Raw genomic sequence first — 18,424 nt, forward strand, 5'->3', positions numbered from 1 at the left:
AGGAGGAGAGTAGGGTATAGGATGGGGAGATGAGGGGAGAGGAAGAGAGGAGGAGAGTAGGGGATAGGATGGGGAGATGAGGGAGAGGAGGAGAGGAGGAGAGTAGGGGATAGGATGGGGAGATGAGGGAGAGGAGGGGAGAGGAGGAGAGTAGGGGATAGAATGGGGAGATGAGGGAGAGAAGGAGAGGAGGAGAGTAGGGGATAGGATGGGGAGATGAGGGAGAGGAGGGGAGAGGAGGAGAGTATGGGATAGAATGGGGAGATGAGGGAGAGAAGGAGAGGAGGAGAGTAGGGGATAGGATGGGGAGATGAGGGAGAGGAAGAGAGGAGGAGAGTAGGGGATAGGATGGGGAGATGAGGGAGAGGAAGAGAGGAGGAGAGTAGGGGATAGGATGGGGAGATGAGGGAGAGGAGGAGAGGAGGAGAGTAGGGTATAGGATGGGGAGATGAGGGGAGAGGAAGAGAGGAGGAGAGTAGGGGATAGGATGGGGAGATGAGGGAGAGGAGGGAGAGTAGGGGATAGGATGGGGAGATGAGGGAGAGGAGGGAGAGGAGGAGAGTAGGGGATAGGATGGGGAGATGAGGGAGAGAAGGAGAGGAGGAGAGTAGGGGATAGGATGGGGAGATGAGGGAGAGAAGGAGAGGAGGAGAGTAGGGGATAGGATGGGGAGATGAGGGAGAGGAGGGAGAGGAGGAGAGTAGGGGATAGGATGGGGAGATGAGGGGAGAGGAAGAGAGGAGGAGAGTAGGGGATAGGATGGGGAGATGAGGGGAGAGGAAGAGAGGAGGAGAGTAGGGGATAGGATGGGGAGATGAGGGAGAGGAGGGAGAGGAGGAGAGTAGGGGATAGGATGGGGAGATGAGGGAGAGGAGGGAGAGGAGGGAGAGGAGGAGAGTAGGGGATAGGATGGGGAGATGAGGGAGAGAAGGAGAGGAGGAGAGTAGGGGATAGGATGGGGAGATGAGGGAGAGGAGGAGAGGAGGAGAGTAGGGGATAGGATGGGGAGATGTGGGGAGAGAAGGAGAGGAGGAGAGGAGGGGATAGGATGGGGAGATGAGGGGAGAGAAGGAGAGGAGGAGAGTAGGGGATAGGATGGGGAGATGAGGGGAGAGAAGGAGAGGAGGAGAGTAGGGGATAGGATGGGGAGATGAGGGAGAGAAGGAGAGGAGGAGAGTAGGGGATAGGATGGGGAGATGAGGGAGAGGAGGGAGAGGAGGAGAGTAGGGGATAGGATGGGGAGATGAGGGGAGAGAAGGAGAGGAGGAGAGTAGGGGATAGGATGGGGAGATGAGGGGAGAGAAGGAGAGGAGGAGAGTAGGGGATAGGATGGGGAGATGAGGGGAGAGAAGGAGAGGAGGAGAGTAGGGGATAGGATGGGGAGATGAGGGAGAGAAGGAGAGGAGGAGAGTAGGGGATAGAATGGGGAGATGAGGGAGAGGAGGAGAGGAGGAGAGGAGAGGCGCATCAGTAAGTTAAACAAAACACCCTTTAATAATTCACTGTCCCCCATTTCCTCCCCTTTCCTCCCTCCATTCCCTTTCCTCCCTCCTTCTTTCCCTTGCCCCCCCCCCCCCCCCACGCCCACACACATCCCTTTAAATATCCCATCCTCAGGATGGCTCAGCCAGGATGCTCTTTCTGTCTTCTCCTGTCTCTGGTGTATTCTACTACATGTGGATGAAACCAGAGCAGAGAGCTGGCAGAGGTTTGGTAGGGCAGAGAAGGGAGATGAGAGGAGAGGGATAGAGGAGTGGAGGAGAGGAGAGAGGAGAGGAGAGGAGAGGAGAGGAGAGGAGAGGAGAGGAGAGAGAGAGAGAGAGAGAGAGAGAGAGAGGGGAAAGAGAGAGAGAGAGAGAGAGAGAGAGAGAGAGAGAGAGAGAGAGAGAGAGAGAGAGGGAGAGAGAGAGAGGGAAAGAGAGAGAGAGGGAAAGAGAGAGAGAGAGAGAGAGAGAGAGAGAGAGAGAGGGAAAGAGGGAGAGGGATTGCGGCTCTCACAGACCTGTTAGTTTTTCTTTAAGAAGCCCTCCTGTTCTCCACTCATTACCTGTATTAACTGCACCTGTTTGAACTCGTTACCTGTATAAAAGACACCTGTCCACACACTCAATCAAACAGACTCCAACCTCTCCACAATGGCCAAGACCAGAGAGCTGTGTAAGGACATCAGGGATAAAATTGTAGACCTGCACAAGACTGGGATGGGCTACAGGACAATAGGCAAGCAGCTTGGTGAGAAGGCAACAACTGTTGGCACAATTATTAGAAAATGGAAGAAGTTCAAGATGACGGTCAATCACCCTCGGTCTGGGGCTCCATGCAAGATCTCACCTCGTGGGGCATCAATGATCATGAGCAAGGTGAGGGATCAGCCCAGAACTACACGGCAGGACCTGGTCAATGACCTGAAGAGAGCTGGGACCACCGTCTCAAAGAAAACCATTAGTAACACACTACGCTGTCATTGATTAAAATCCTGCAGCGCACGCAAGGTCCCCCTGCTCAAGCCAGCGCATGTCCAGGTCCGTCTGAAGTTTGCCAATGACCATCTGGATGATCCAGAGGAGGAATGGGAGCAGGTCATGTGGTCTGATGTGACAGAAATATAGCTTTTTGGTCTAAACTCCACTCGCCGTGTTTGGACGAAGAAGAAGGATGAGTACAACCCTAAGAACACCATCCCAACCTTGAAGCATGGAGGTGGAAACATCATTCTTTGGGGATGCTTTTCTGCAAAGGGGACAGGACAACTGCACCGTATTGAGGGGAGGATGGATGAGGCCATGTATCGCGAGATCTTGGCCAACAACCTCCTTCCTCAGTAAGAGCATTGAAGATGGGTCGTGGCTGGGTCTTCCAGCATGACAACGACCCGAAACACACAGCCAGGGCAACTAAGGAAAGGCTCCGTAAGAAGCATCTCAAGGTCCTGGAGTGGCCTAGCCAGTCTCCAGACCTGAACCCAATAGAACATCTTTGGAGGGAGCTGAAAGTCCGTATTGCCCAGCGACAGCCCCGAAACCTGAGGGATCTGGAGGTCTGTATGGAGGAGTGGGCCAAAATCCCTGCTGCAGTGGGTGCAAACCTGGTCAAGAACTACAGGAAATGTATGATCTCTGTAATTGCAAACAAAGGTTTCTGTACCAAATATTAAGTTCTGCTTTTCTGATGTATCAAATACTTATGTCATGCAATAAAATGCAAATGAATTACTTAAAAATCATATAATCATGTGATTTTCTGGATTTTTGTTTTAGATTCCGTCTCTCACAGTTGAAGTGTACCTATGATAGAAATTACAGACCTCTACATGCTTTGTAATTAGGAAAACCTGCAAAATCTGCAGTGTATCAAATACTTGTTCTCCCCACTGTATATGTAGATAGAGACAGTTAGACCCAGAGATAGAGACAGTTAGACCCAGAGAGAGAGACAGTTAGACCCAGAGAGAGAGACAGTTAGACCCAGAGAGAGGGACCGTTAGATCCAGAGAGAGAGACAGTTAGACCCAGAGAGAGAGACAGTTAGACCCAGAGAGAGAGAGAGTTAGACCCAGAGAGAGGGACAGTTAGAGAGGGACATTTGTAAATGATGTCTGAGTGTTGGAGTGTGCACCTGGCTATCTGTACATTTAAAAACAAAGACAATTGTGCCGTCTGGTTTGCTTAACGTTAATTTAAGGAATTTTAAATGATTTATGTTTTCACTTTTGATACTTAAGTATATTTAAAACCATGTACTTTTAGACTTTTACTCAAGTAGGATTTTACTGGGTATATTTCACTTTGACTCAAGTAGGATTTTACTGGGTGACTTTCACTTTTACTCAAGTAGGATTTTACTGGGTGACTTTCACTTTGACTCAAGTAGGATTTTACTGGGTGACTTTCACTTTTACTTGAGTCATTTTCTTTTAAGGAATCATTACTTTTACTCAAGTATGACAACTGGGTACTGTTCCCACCACTGCATATTTGTGCACATGGAACACTGCTGGGATCTTTTATTTCAGCTGGTGAAACATGGGAGCAACACGTCACGCTGTATGTTATTCAGTGTAGATACTCTACATACTGCAGACCACAGAGAGTTGGACAGGAAGGTCTCAGACAACATCCTGTTGGTAAAGGGACGGTTATCTGGGAAGAGCAACACAGAGTCATTTTGTGAAGTGGTCCTTGATTAGCAGAAGTGACTGTTGTCTGTAGCTGCCTGATGCAGAATGGATGGACCATGTTGGAGACGGCTGCTGTGTGTTGAGAGGCAGGACCGGAACCGGAACTAACTAGAGAGATACAACTCCTTCCTAAAATATCCAGGATTAAAATGTCTCGGTGTCTGTGTGTGTCTCTGTGTGTGTGTGTGTGTCTCGGTGTGTGTGTGTCTCAGTGTGTGTGTCTATGTGTGTGTGTGTCTCGGTGTCTCTGTGTGTGTGTGTCTCGGTGTGTGTCTCTCGGTGTTGGTCTCGGTGTCTGTCTCGGTGTCTGTGTGTGTCTCGGTGTCTGTGTTTGTCTCGGTGTCTGGTGTGTGTGTCTCTGTGTTTGTGTCTTGTGTGTGTCTCGATGTCTGTGTTTGTCTCGGTGTCTGGTGTGTGTGTCTCGGTGTTTGTGTCTTGTGTGTGTCTCGTGTCTGGTGTGTGTGTCTGGTGTGTGTGTGTGTCTTGGTGTGTGTGTGTGTGTGTGTCTCGTGTGTGTGTGTGTGTCTTGGTGTGTGTGTTTGTCTCGGTGTGTGTGTGTGTGTGTCTCGGTGTGTGTGTGTGTGTCTCGGTGTGTGTGTGTGTGTGTGTGTGTGTGTGTGTGTGTGTGTCTCGGTTTGTGTGTGTGTGTGTCTCGGTTTGTGTGTGTGTCTGGTGTGTCTCGGTGTGTGTGTGTGTGTGTCTCGGTGTGTGTGTGTGTGTGTGTGTGTGTCTCGGTTTGTGTGTGTGTGTGTGTGTGTGTGTGTGTGTGTGTGTTATCCAGGGCCCTAATGAGACAGTGTTACACCACAGCCAGTCTGAAGAAGCGCAGGCTGGATCAAAGGAACAGTCTCTCTGAATGTCAAGTGTGTTGGAGGGTTCAGTCAAGTCTGCACAGAAGGGTGTGTGTGTGTGTGTGTGTGTGTGTGTGTATGTGTATGTGTGTGTGTGTGTGGCTGCTTTCTAATGTCCCTCCATACATTTCAAGTTGTCTATTTCTACCTATGTCTGTGTACATATTGGTGTGTGTTTTGTGTCCTGACTTCTGACAGGTTGTCAATCAGGCTGTCAGGTAGACTGGGGATTAATGAGTCAGAAATAGTGTAGGTGTCTGGGCAGACTCAGTCCACCATGTGCATGAAAACGACTTGTCTTTCATTGAATGACAACAAAGACTTTACTGAAGAATCATTACTGAATAATCCCTGCTGAAGAGTGAAGAATCACTACTGAAGAATCATTACTGAATTATCCCTCCTGAAGAGTGAAGAATCACTACTGAAGAATCATTACTGAATTATCCCTCCTGAAGAGTGAAGAATCACTACTGAAGGATCACTACTGAAGGATCACTACTGAAGAATCCCTACTGAAGGATCACTACTGAAGAATCACTACTGAAGGATCACTACTGAAGGATCACTACTGAAGAATCACTACTGAAGGATCACTACTGAAGGATCACTACTGAAGAATCACTACTGAAGGATCACTACTGAAGGATCACTACTGAAGGATCACTACTGAAGAATCATTACTGAATTATCCCTCCTGAAGAGTGAAGAATCACTACTGAAGAATCACTACTGAAGAATCACTACTGAAGAATCCCTACTGAAGAATCCCTACTGAAGAATCACTACTGAAGAATCCCTACTGAAGAATCCCTACTGAAGAATCCCTACTGAAGAATCCCTACTGAAGAATCCCTACTGAAGAATCACTACTGAAGAATCACTACTGAAGAATCACTGACGAAGGGGTGTAGACTTCGGCTTGACTCAATAATTTTTTTTGTGTCCCCGAACAACTGAAAAAACCCTTAGTGAAGTCCAGAAAGAATAGCTTCTGAACTGTTACAGCTGGTCGAACCAGAGAGAGAGAGAGAGAGAGAGAGAGAGAGAGAGAGAGAGAGAGAGAGAGAGAGAGAGAGAGAGAGAGAGAGAGAGAGAGAGAGAGAGAGAGAGAGAGAGAGAGAGAGAGAGAGAGAGAGAGAGAGAGAGAGAGAGAGAGAGAGAGAGAGAGAGAGAGATAGAGAGAGAGAGAGAGAGAGAGAGAGAGAGAGAGAGAGAGAGAGAGAGAGAGAGAGAGAGAGAGAGAGAGAGAGAGAGAGAGAGAGAGAGGACATGAGTCAACCCTGTTTGAGACCAGATCAAACCAACAGTTTACAGTGTGAGAGCCCATTACTAAGACAGCCCTTTCCTTTTCTCAACTATGAAACTATTCACATTAAAACACCTCTGACTATCAGCATCACAGACCAAGGATCAATCCCAAATGGCACCCTATGTCCTTTACTGTGGACTACTTTTGACCAGAACCCTATGGCACTTCAGTGCACTACATAGGGAATAGGGTGCCATTTGGGATGGAATTTAGGACATCTGTCTAAACATGTCTGAACATGATTTAAAACAATAAACCAGCCAAATTCTGGTTTTGTTTCTTCTTGGGAAGCAGCTGTAGTAGTTTGAACTGCATCAGGGCAGAAAAATTCATCATCAAATTTCTTCTCACTTTTTTTCCACTCAAGTTTTTTCCGTTTGTTTTTCTTTTGCGAAACCTTTGTGCCAAAACATCCAGCGGTTTAATTAAATTCATACTGTAAGTTGACACAATTGTATATTTTGTTACGATGACGACCATGAACTCTCGTTGTTGGCTACGTCGCAGGTTATTTTAGTTTGATTCGTTTTTTGAGGGGATGTTTAGAAGAAAAAAAACATGATTTTTAATTATTAAGATGAACAACAGCTAAAGATGATTCTGGACTGACAGAGAGGAGGATAGGAGATAAAGACTGAGAAAGAGAGAGAGAGGAGGATAGAAGGAGATAAAGACTGAGAGGGAGAGGAGGATAGGAGATAAAGACTGAGAAAGAGAGGTAGAGGAGGATAAGAGATAAAGACTGAGAAAGAGAGGGAGAGGAGGATAGAAGGAGATAAAGACTGAGAGGGAGAGGAGGATAGAAGGAGATAAAGACAGAGGGAGAGGAGTGTCGTGTCTTTGGCTATGCCGGATTAAGTGATATGACATGCTATTCTATAAAATAATTTATCCGTAATTAATATTACCTGATTGAGCTAATCATGTAAATGTAATTAACTAGAGAGTCGGGGCACCACAAAATAATATTTATAGAGCTGTTATCTTCTGAATAAACTCTTAAAGACCTAGTAACATTTTACATCAATAGCAGTCAATATTAATCGTCACCTTAATTCAGTCTCATCTGAAAGTTGTAAATTCTTGGTTATCTTCACGAACCCTGGCTAACAAGTTGAATCAGCAATGCAAAATTGGGTTTAATTATTTATTTACTAAATACCTAACTAATCACACAGAATTACACATACACATAATTAATCAACTTGATTACAAATTACGTCATAAAGGAAAACATCCCTAGTGGGCGGAACAGATATGACAGCTGGTTACACAAAAGAAAAGGGGCTGGGTTTGAGTGAAAGAGCGGGAAGACTGAGGAACAAAGGGTGAAGCTGTGCTATCCTAAATACAGTATCTGATGCATTCTAAATTACCGCCCATTTGGAAAAGGAAAATGCAATAAATATTTACTCTGAGCTGCGCTTCGGTAGGTTGGTGGTAGATGGAAGGCCGTGTTGCCAAACCGAGTCCTTTGAAGAATGTCTCTGATGGTCAATTGGATACGTTGTAGTAACATCGTTGTGTGATAGACGGGATACTCTGTCTGTTCCTTCCTAACCCTCGTTTGCATCTGCTGTTGCTAACTCAACGGCTAGGAGGTATCACTTCTGTAGTGAAAGAGTTCGAAGTTCATACCATTCGCAACCAAAACTCACGCTGATATTGGCTTCGTTCTGTAGTTATTGTCTGAACCATTCTGACATCGGACCGTCGTCCTCACATCCTCGGAACAGGAGGTTATATTGTCGTCAAGGCTTTATATAGGAAGGGAGAGGAGGGCGTGTTCGAAAAGTTTTATAGCCCATGTCCCTTCGCAGGGGCGGGCCACTGATTGAGCAGAGCCCTAACCTTATGGAAACACTGTAGAGTTTATGTCATCTTATCATTGATGAGAATGTCTCAGATGACAACTGAACTGACATCATATTCATTAAGTACCACCGCATATGTTCAATTGGTCGGATTACCAGAATATAGTTCATTTCCCCCCACCTTCTGATGTTCCCAGAATCTCTATGTTAACCAAGGGTTTTGCAAATGTAACATCAGTAGGGTAGAGAGAGGAAAAAGGGGGAAAGAGGTATTTATGACTGTCATAAACCTTCCCCCAGGCCAATGTCATGACAGGAGGATAGGAGATAAAGACTGAGAAAGAGAGGGAGAGGAGAATAGAAGGAGATAATGACTGAGAAAGAGGGGGAGAGGAGGATAGGTGATAAAGACTGAGAAAGAGAGGTAGATATCACTCTTCGTGGCTAGTCGTTGGTTCTGTAGACTAGGTCTCCCTTCCACTCCCTGTCTGAGTGGCTTTCCCAGACTCACACATACGGGTACATTAGTATCCCTAGCCACTTGATCCCTCCCCCTCAAATGGGTCCCTCTTCTAGATCTCAGAGATCTAAACAGTCTAACAGAGGATAAGATTGAGATATTACCATATTGTTTAAATCTTCATGAGCCATGCTGCGGGGTTAGGGGTACGGCGGGGTTAGAGTACGGCTGGGTTAGGGGTGCTGCGGGATTAGGGGTGCTGTGGGGTTAGGGATGCTGCGAGGTTAGGGGTGCTGCGGGGTTAGGGGTGCTGCAGGGTTAGGGATGCTGCGGGGTTAGGGGTGCTGCGGGGTTAGGGGTGCTGCGGGGTTAGGGATGCTGCAGGGTTAGGGGTACTGTGGGTTTAGGGGTGCTACGGGGTTAGGGATGCTGCGGGTTAGGGGTGCTGCAGGATTAGGGATGCTGCGGGGTGCTGCGGGGTTAGGGGTCCTGCGGGGTTAGGGGTGCTGCGGGGTTAGGGATGCTGCGGGGTTAGGGATGCTGCGGGGTTAGGGGTACAGCGGGGTTAGGGGTGCTGCGGGGTTAGGGTACGGCGGGGTTAGGGATGCTGCAGGGTTAGGGTACGGTGGGGTTAGGGTACGGCGGGGTTAGGGATGCTGCGGGGTTAGGGTACGGTGGGGTTAGGGATGCTGCGGAGTTAGGGATGCTGCGGGGTTAGGGGTGCTGCGGGGTTAGGGTACTGCGGGGTTAGGGATGCTGCGGGGTTAGGGGTGCTGCGGGGTTAGGGATGCTGCAGGGTTAGGGGTACTGTGGGTTTAGGGGTGCTACGGGGTTAGGGATGCTGCGGGTTAGGGGTGCTGCAGGATTAGGGATGCTGCGGGGTGCTGCGGGGTTAGGGGTCCTGCGGGGTTAGGGGTGCTGCGGGGTTAGGGATGCTGCGGGGTTAGGGTACGGTGGGGTTAGGGTATGGCGGGGTTAGGGATGCTGCGGGGTTAGGGTACGGTGGGGTTAGGGATGCTGCGGAGTTAGGGATGCTGCGGGGTTAGGGGTGCTGCGGGGTTAGGGTACTGCGGGGTTAGGGATGCTGCGGGGTTAGGGGTACGACGGGGTTAGGGGTACTGCCGGGTTAGGGATGCTGCGGGGTTTGGGATACGGCGGGGTTAGGGATGCTGCGGGGTTAGGGGTACGGCGGGGTTAGGGATGCTGCGGGGTTAGGGGTGCTGCGGGGTTAGGGGTGCTGTGGGGTTAGGGATGCTGCGGGGTTAAGGGTGCTGCGGGGTTAGGGGTGCTGCAGGGTTAGGGGTACGGCGGGTTTAGGGGTGCTGCGGGGTTAGGCGTACGGCGGGGTTAGGGGTGCTGCGGAGTTAGGGATGCTGCGGGGTTAGGGGTGCGGCGGGGTTAGGGGTACGGCGGGGTTAGGGATGCTGAGGGGTTAGGGATGCTGCGGGGTTAGGGGTGCTGCGGGGTTAGGGGTACTGCCGGGTTAGGGATGCTGCAGGGTTTGGGATACGGCGGGGTTAGGGATGCTGCGGGGTTAGGGGTACGGCGGGGTTAGGGATGCTGCGGGGTTAGGGGTGCTGCGGGGTTAGGGGTGCTGCGGGGTTAGGGATGCTGCGGGGTTAAGGGTGCTGCGGGGTTAGGGGTGCTGCAGGGTTAGGGGTACGGCGGGGTTAGGGGTGCTGCGGGGTTAGGGGTGCTGCAGGATTAGCGGTACGTTGGGCTTAGGGGTGCTGCAGGGTTAGGGTTATGGCGGGGTTAGGGGTGCTGCGGGGTTAGGGGTGCTGCGGGGTTAGGGGTGCTGCGGGGTTAAGGGTGCGGCGGGGTTAGGGGTACGGCGGGGTTAGGGATGCTGCAGGGTTAGGGGTGCTGCAGGGTTAGGGATACGGTAGGGTTAGGGGTACGGCGGGGTTAGGGGCCTTCATACACCAGCCTTCTGATTGGATGAGACAGGGGACAGACAGCTCATTTCCATGGTCACCGACTTTGACCTGACTTTGACAGATAAGAAAAGAGATGAAGTCGTCAAACTGCCTCAGAGAAACAAAACACTTTCATATTTAGACGCTGAATAATGCATTTTGTATTTGTGATTAACAGCAATTAACTATATTTATGGTGTGATTAGTTATATTTATGGTGTGATTAGTTTTGTACTTTGGTTCTCACCCCCTCAATCATTATTTCAACAGAGAGAGTCAGAGAGAGAGAGAATGGGAGAGAGAGACATAGAGAGAGAGAATGGGAGAGAGAGTCAGAGAGAGTCAGAGAGAGAGAGAGTCAGAGAGAGAGAGTCAGAGAGAGAGAGTCATAGAGAGAGAGTCATAGAGAGAGAGAATGGGAGAGAGTCAGAGAGAGAGAATGAGAGAGAGAGAATGGGCGAGAGAGAATGATAGAGAGAGAATGGGAGAGAGAGAATGATAAAGCCGAGAATGGGAGAGCGAGAATGGGAGAGAGAGAATGGGAGCGAGAGAATGGGAGAGGGAGAATGGGAGAGAGAGAATGGGAGAGGGAAAGAGGGAAGGGAGAGAGAGAATGGGAGAGGGAAAGAGAGGGGAGGGAGAGAGAGAATGGGAGAGGGAAAGAGAGGGGAGGGAGAGAGAGAATGGGAGAGAGAGAATGGGAGAGAGAGAATGGGAGAGGGAAAGAGAGGGGAGGGAGAGAGAATGGGAGAGGGAAAGAGAGGGGAGGAGAGAGAGAATGGGAGAGGGAAAGAGAGGGGAGGAGAGAGAGAATGGGAGAGAGAGAATGGGAGAGGGAAAGAGAGGGGAGGAGAGAGAGAATGGGAGAGGGAAAGAGAGGGGAGGGAGAGAGAATGGGAGAGAGAGAATGGGAGAGAATGAATGGGAGAGGGAAAGAGGGGTGGGGGGAGGACATTCACATTTATACACAAGGTGATATATTGACACCAGTTTATGTCAAACGCGATAGACAGAATATTGCAGGTATTAATCAAATCAGTCTGTGTTTAATTAAATGTGAAATAGGAGAAAGAAACAGACAGTCTCTTCATTGAGCTGTCTCTGATGATGGATGTGTGTGTGTGTGTGTGTGTGTGTGTGTGTGTGTGTGTGTGTGTGTGTATGTGTGTGTGTGTGTGTGTGTGTGTGTGTGTGTGTGTGTGTGTGTGTGTGTGTGTGTGTGTGTGTGTGTGTGTGTGTGTGTGTGTGTGAGCTCTCTTACATACACATGCCATTTATCAACCTCTCAGCTCCAGGTACTGAAGCCACCTTTCACAGCCAGATAAGAAAAGTTGACAATACAAATTAAACACTGTTTTATTCACCCCTCATTTTTTTGTGGAAAGTGGAAATAATTTATCCGGTTTACTGTTAAACGTTGACAGTTTCCAGTAATATACATTCCCTTTGCAAAGCTATTCAGGAAACATCGCTCTGCGCTGGAAAATCTGAATGGCCACAGTGTGTTCTCTGGAAAAACTGTTCTGTTGTGTTCTATTGTGTTGTGTTGTGTTCTTTCTGTTCTGTTGTGTTGTGTTGTGTTCTTTCTGTTCTGTTGTGTTGTGTTGTGTTCTGTCTGTTCTGTTTGTGTTGTGTTCTTTGTGTTGTGTTGTGTTGTGTTGTGTTGTGTTCTTTGTGTTGTGTTGTGTTGTGTTGTGTTCTTTGTGTTGTGTTGTGTTGTGTTCTTTGTGTTGTGTTGTGTTGTGTTCTTTGTGTTGTGTTGTGTTGTGTTCTTTGTGTTGTGTTGTGTTGTGTTCTGTTGTGTTCTTTCTGTTGTGTTGTGTTGTGTTGTGTTGTGTTGTGTTCTTTCTGTTGTGTTGTGTTGTGTTGTGTTGTGTTCTTTCTGTTGTGTTGTGTTCTTTGTGTTGTGTTGTGTTCTTTCTGTTCTGTTTGTGTTGTGTTCTTTGTGTTGTGTTGTGTTGTGTTGTGTTCTGTTGTGTTCTTTCTGTTCTGTTGTGTTGTGTTCTGTTGTGTTCTTTCTGTTCTGTTGTGTTGTGTTCTGTTGTGTTCTTTCTGTTCTGTTGTGTTGTGTTCTTTCTGTTCTGTTTGTGTTGTGTTCTTTGTGTTGTGTTGTGTTGTGTTGTGTTGTGTTCTGTTGTGTTCTTTCTGTTGTGTTGTGTTGTGTTGTGTTGTGTTGTGTTCTATTGTGTTGTGTTGTGTTGTGTTCTATTGTGTTGTGTTGTGTTGTGTTGTGTTCTGTTCTGTTGTGTTGTGTTCTTTGTGTTGTGTTGTGTTGTGTTCTTTCTGTTGTGTTGTGTTCTGTTGTGTTGTGTTCTTTCTGTTGTGTTGTGTTGTGTTGTGTTGTGTTGTGTTCTGTCTGTTCTGTTTGTGTTGTGTTCTTTGTGTTGTGTTGTGTTCTATTGTGTTGTGTTCTGTCTGTTCTGTTCTGTTCTGTTTGTGTTGTGTTGTGTTGTGTTCTTTCTGTTGTGTTGTGTTGTGTTGTGTTGTGTTGTGTTGTGTTCTGTCTGTTCTGTTTGTGTTGTGTTCTTTGTGTTGTGTTGTGTTGTGTTCTTTGTGTTGTGTTGTGTTGTGTTCTTTCTGTTGTGTTCTATTGTGTTGTGTTCTGTCTGTTCTGTTCTGTTTGTGTTGTGTTCTGTTGTGTTGTGTTGTGGGTTAGGGTTATGTTGTGTTCTTTCTGTTCTGTCTGTTCTGTTTGTGTTGTGTTCTATTGTGTTGTGTTCTGTTGTGTTGTGTTCTGTCTGTTCTGTTCTGTTTGTGTTGTGTTGTGTTGTGTTCTTTGTGTTGTGTTCTGTTGTGTTGTGTTCTGTTGTGTTGTGTTCTGTCTGTTCTGTTCTGTTTGTGTTGTGTTGTGTTGTGTTGTGTTCTTTCTGTTGTGTTGTGTTGTGTTGTGTTGTGTTGTGTTCTGTCTGTTCTGTTTGTGTTGTGTTCTTTGTGTTGTGTTGTGTTCTATTGTGTTGTGTTCTGTCTGTTCTGTTCTGTTCTGTTTGTGTTGTGTTGTGTTGTGTTCTTTCTGTTGTGTTGTGTTGTGTTGTGTTGTGTTGTGTTGTGTTGTGTTCTGTCTGTTCTGTTTGTGTTGTGTTCTTTGTGTTGTGTTGTGTTGTGTTCTTTGTGTTGTGTTGTGTTGTGTTCTTTCTGTTGTGTTCTATTGTGTTGTGTTCTGTCTGTTCTGTTCTGTTTGTGTTGTGTTCTGTTGTGTTGTGTTGTGGGTTAGGGTTATGTTGTGTTCTTTCTGTTCTGTCTGTTCTGTTTGTGTTGTGTTCTATTGTGTTGTGTTCTGTTGTGTTGTGTTCTGTCTGTTCTGTTCTGTTTGTGTTGTGTTGTGTTGTGTTGTGTTCTTTGTGTTGTGTTCTGTTGTGTTGTGTTCTGTTGTGTTGTGTTCTGTCTGTTCTGTTCTGTTTGTGTTGTGTTGTGTTGTGTTGTGTTCTTTGTGTTGTGTTGTGTTGTGTTGTGTTCTTTGTGTTGTGTTCTGTTCTGTTTGTGTTGTGTTCTGTTGTGTTGTGTTGTGGGTTAGGGTTATGTTTTGTTCTTTCTGTTGTGTTGTGTTCTTTCTGTTGTGTTGTGTTCTGTTGTGTTGTGTTCTGTCTGTTCTGTTTGTGTTGTGTTCTATTGTGTTGTGTTCTATTGTGTTGTGTTCTATTGTGTTGTGTTGTGTTCTATTGTGTTGTGTTGTGTTCTATTGTGTTGTGTTCTATTGTGTTGTGTTGTGTTCTATTGTGTTGTGTTCTATTGTGTTGTGTTCTATTGTGTTGTGTTGTGTTCTGTTGTGTTGTGGGTTAGGGTTATGTTGTGTTCTTTCTGTTGTGTTGTGTTCTGTTCTGTTGTGTTGTGTTCTGTCTGTTCTGTTTGTGTTGTGTTCTATTGTGTTGCGTTCTTTGTGCTGTGTTGTGTTCTTTTTGTTGTGTTCTGTTGTGTTGTGTTCTATTGTGTTGTGTTCTGTCTGTTCTGTTCTGTTTGTGTTGTGTTCTGTTGTGTTGTGTTGTGGGTTAGGGTTATGTTGTGTTCTTTCTGTTGTGTTGTGTTCTGCTGTGTTGTGTTCTGTTCTGTCTGTTCTGTTTGTGTTGTGTTCTATTGTGTTGTGTTGTGTTCTATTGTGTTGTGTTGTGTTCTATTGTGTTGTGTTCTATTGTGTTGTGTTGTGTTCTATTGTGTTGTGTTCTATTGTGTTGTGTTCTATTGTGTTGTGTTCTATTGTGTTGTGTTCTATTGTGTTGTGTTCTGTTCAGTTTGTTCGTTCTACATTGAACACATGCTTATCTGTCTTTGTTTGTCCTGTGGGTGTGTGTGTGTGTGTGTGTGTGTCACTCAAGCAAGATCTTATGTGTCTGTTTTCTGCTGACTCACAATGCTCCCTCTCCTTCCCTCTCTCTCTCTCTCCCTCATCCATTCCCCCTCCCTCCCACTCTCTCCTTCCTCCCCTCCTTCCTCCCCTCCCTCTCTCTTCTCCTCCCTCCCGTTTGCCTCCCCCTCCCTTCACCCCCCCCTCCTTCCCTTCCTCCCTCCTTTCCTCTCTCTCCCTCTCTTCAGATTGAGAATCTACAGGAGCAGCTGAGAGACAAGGAGAAACAGATGAGTAGTCTGAAGGACAGAGTCAGGTCTCTCCAGACAGACACCTCCAACACTGACACAGCTCTCACCACCCTGGAGGAAGCACTGGCTGAGAAGGTATATATTATAGAAACACACACATGAGCTTTGGGGCTCCCGAGTGGCACAGCGGTCTAAGGCACTGCATCTCAATTGGCCCAGCTTCGTCCAGGTTAGGGAGGGTTTGGGCGGGAAAGGCCGTCCAGGTTAGGGAGGGTTTGGGCGTCCAGGTTAGGGAGGGTTTGACCGTCCAGGTTAGGGAGGGTTTGGCCGTCCAGGTAGGGAGGGTTTTGGGGGGGAAAGGCCGTCCAGGTTAGGGAGGGTTTGGCCGTCCAGGTTAGGGAGGGTTTGACCGTCCAGGTTAGGGAGGGTTTGGCCGTCCAGGTAGGGAGGGTTTTGGGGGGGAAAGGCCATCCAGGTTAGGGAGGGTTTGGCCGTCCAGGTTAGGGAGGGTTTGGCCGTCCAGGTTAGGGAGGGTTTTGGGGGGGAAAGGCCGTCCAGGTTAGGGAGGGTTTGGGCGTCCAGGTTAGGGAGGGTTTGACCGTCCAGGTTAGGGAGGGTTTGGCCGTCCAGGTAGGGAGGGTTTTGGGGGGGAAAGGCCGTCCAGGTTAGGGAGGGTTTGGCCGTCCAGGTTAGGGAGGGTTTGGCCGTCCAGGTTAGGGAGGGTTTGGCCGTCCAGGTAGGGAGGGTTTGGGCGTCCAGGTTAGGGAGGGTTTGACCGTCCAGGTTAGGGAGGGTTTGGCCGTCCAGGTAGGGAGGGTTTTGGGGGGGAAAGGCCGTCCAGGTTAGGGAGGGTTTGGCCGTCCAGGTTAGGGAGGGTTTGGCCGTCCAGGTTAGGGAGGGTTTGGCCGTCCAGGTAGGGAGGGTTTTGGGGGGGAAAGGCCGTCCAGGTTAGGGAGGGTTTGGCCGTCCAGGTTAGGGAGGGTTTGGCCGTCCAGGTTAGGGAGGGTTTGGCCGTCCAGGTAGGGAGGGTTTGGCCGTCATTGTAAAATTAGAATTTGTGGAATCTATGAAAATAAAAGCTGTGGTTTAGTTGTGAGAATGATGCTATAATACACAGCAGTACTACACTACTACACTACTACGCTACACTACACTACCACACTACACTGCTACACTACTACGCTACCACACTACTACACTACACTACTACACTACACTACACTACCACTCTAATACACTACTACACTACACTACCACGCTACCACACTACTACAATACACTACTACACTACTACGCTACCACACTACTACAATACACTACTACACTACTACACTACCACAATACACTACTACACTACTACGCTACCACACTACTACACTACACTACTACACTACACTACTACACTACCACACTACCACACCACCACACTACTACAATACAATACTACTCTACCACACTACTACACTACACTACTACACTACACCACTACATCACTACACTACACTACCAAACTACTACACTACTATACTACTACACCACCACACTACTATACTACCACACTACTACACCACCACACTACTACACCACCACACTACTATACTACCACACTACCACTACTACACTATTACACTACTACACTACCACTACTACACTACTACACCACATGACTACACCACTACACTACTACACTACCACCCTACTACACTACCACTTCTACACTACTACACCACACTACTACACCACTACTAAACTACTACACTACTACACTACTACACTACTACACTACACTACACTACTACACTACTACACCACTACTACGCTACTACAATACACTACTACACTACACTACTACACTACTACACTACTATACCACTACTACACTACTACACTACTACATTACTACACTACACTACTACACTACTACACTACTATACCACTACTACACTACTACACCACTACTACGCTACTACAATACACTACTACACTACACTACCACACTACCACACTACTACACTACTACACCACTACTACGCTACTACAATACACTACTACACTACACTACTACCACAGGTTGTGAAACAATATCTCTCTTTCGAATGTCTCCCTTTTCTCTCTCTACTCCTCCCCTTTCTCTCTACTTTCTCCATCTTCCTCCCCCTTTTCTATCTCTACTCCTCCCCTTTCTCTCTACTTTCTCCATCTCTACTTTCTCCATCTCCCTCCCCGTTTTCTCTCTCTACCCCTCCCCTCTCTCTACTTTCTCCATCTCCCTCCCCCTTTTCTCTCTCTACTCCTCCCCTCTCTCTCCCTCTTTTCTCCGGACACGTCAGGTGGTTCTCTTTCCCTCTCCCTCTCTTTCCCTCTCCTCTCTTTCCCTCTCCTCTCTTTCCCTCTCTTCTCTTTCCCTCTCCTCTCTTTCCCTCTCCTCTCTTTCCCTCTCTTCTCTTTCCCTCTCTTCTCTTTCCCTCTCCTCTCTTTCCCTCTCCTCTCTTTCCCTCTCTTCTCTTTCCCTCTCCTCTCTTTCCCTCTCCCTCTCTTTCCCTCTCTTCTCTTTCCCTCTCCTCTCTTTCCCTCTCCCTCTCTTTCCCTCTCTTCTCTTTCCCTCTCTTCTCTTTCCCTCTCCCTCTCTTTCCCTCTCTTCTCTTTCCCTCTCCTCTCTCTCCCTCTCCTCTCTTTCCCTCTCCCTCTCTTTCCCTCTCTTCTCTTTCCCTCTCCTCTCTCTCCCTCTCCTCTCTTTCCCTCTCCCTCTTTCCCTCTCTTCTCTTTCCCTCTCCTCTCTTTCCCTCTCCCTCTCTTTCCCTCTCTTCTCTTTCCCTCTCCTCTCGTTCCCTCTCTTCTCTTTCCCTCTCTTCTCTTTCCCTCTCTTCTCTTTCCCTCTCTTCTCTCTCCCTCTCTCCTCTTTCCCTCTCCCTCTTTCCCTCTCTTCTCTTTCCCTCTCCTCTCTTTCCCTCTCCCTCTCTTTCCCTCTCTTCTCTTTCCCTCTCCTCTCGTTCCCTCTCTTCTCTTTCCCTCTCTTCTCTTTCCCTCTCTTCTCTTTCCCTCTCTTCTCTCTCCCTCTCTCCTCTTTCCCTCTCTTCTCTTTCCCTCTCTTCTCTTTCCCTCCCTTCTCTTTCCCTCTCTTCTCTTTCCCTCTCTTCTCTTTCCCTCTCCTCTCTTTCCTCTCCTCTCTCTCCCTCTCCTCTTGTTCCCTCTCCTCTCTTTCCCTCTCCCTCTCCCTTCCTGACCCACTCTTTCTCTTCCTCTCTCTCCTCCTCTCTCGCTCTCTATCCCTCTCACCCTGTCTCTCCCTCTCTCCTCTCCTCTCACCCTTTCTCTCACCCTCTCTCTCTCTCTCTCTCTCTCTCATCTCCATCTCTCTCTCTCT

At 47.8% G+C, this 18,424-nt stretch overlaps 1 protein-coding gene across 1 annotated transcript in view; it reads left to right on the forward strand.

Moving 5' to 3' along the window:
- The window catches only part of LOC139404682 (ELKS/Rab6-interacting/CAST family member 1-like), a 424,291-nt gene that overhangs the window by 129,304 nt on the left and 276,563 nt on the right, over positions 1 to 18,424 (forward strand). Inside the window, exon 12 of the mRNA XM_071147289.1 lies at positions 15,058 to 15,195. Coding sequence (XP_071003390.1) covers positions 15,058 to 15,195 — 138 coding nt within the window. The remainder of the gene's footprint in view (positions 1 to 15,057; positions 15,196 to 18,424) is intronic.

This window comes from Oncorhynchus clarkii, unplaced genomic scaffold (genome assembly GCF_045791955.1).
Source record: "Oncorhynchus clarkii lewisi isolate Uvic-CL-2024 unplaced genomic scaffold, UVic_Ocla_1.0 unplaced_contig_9009_pilon_pilon, whole genome shotgun sequence".
Lineage (NCBI taxonomy): Eukaryota > Metazoa > Chordata > Actinopteri > Salmoniformes > Salmonidae > Oncorhynchus > Oncorhynchus clarkii.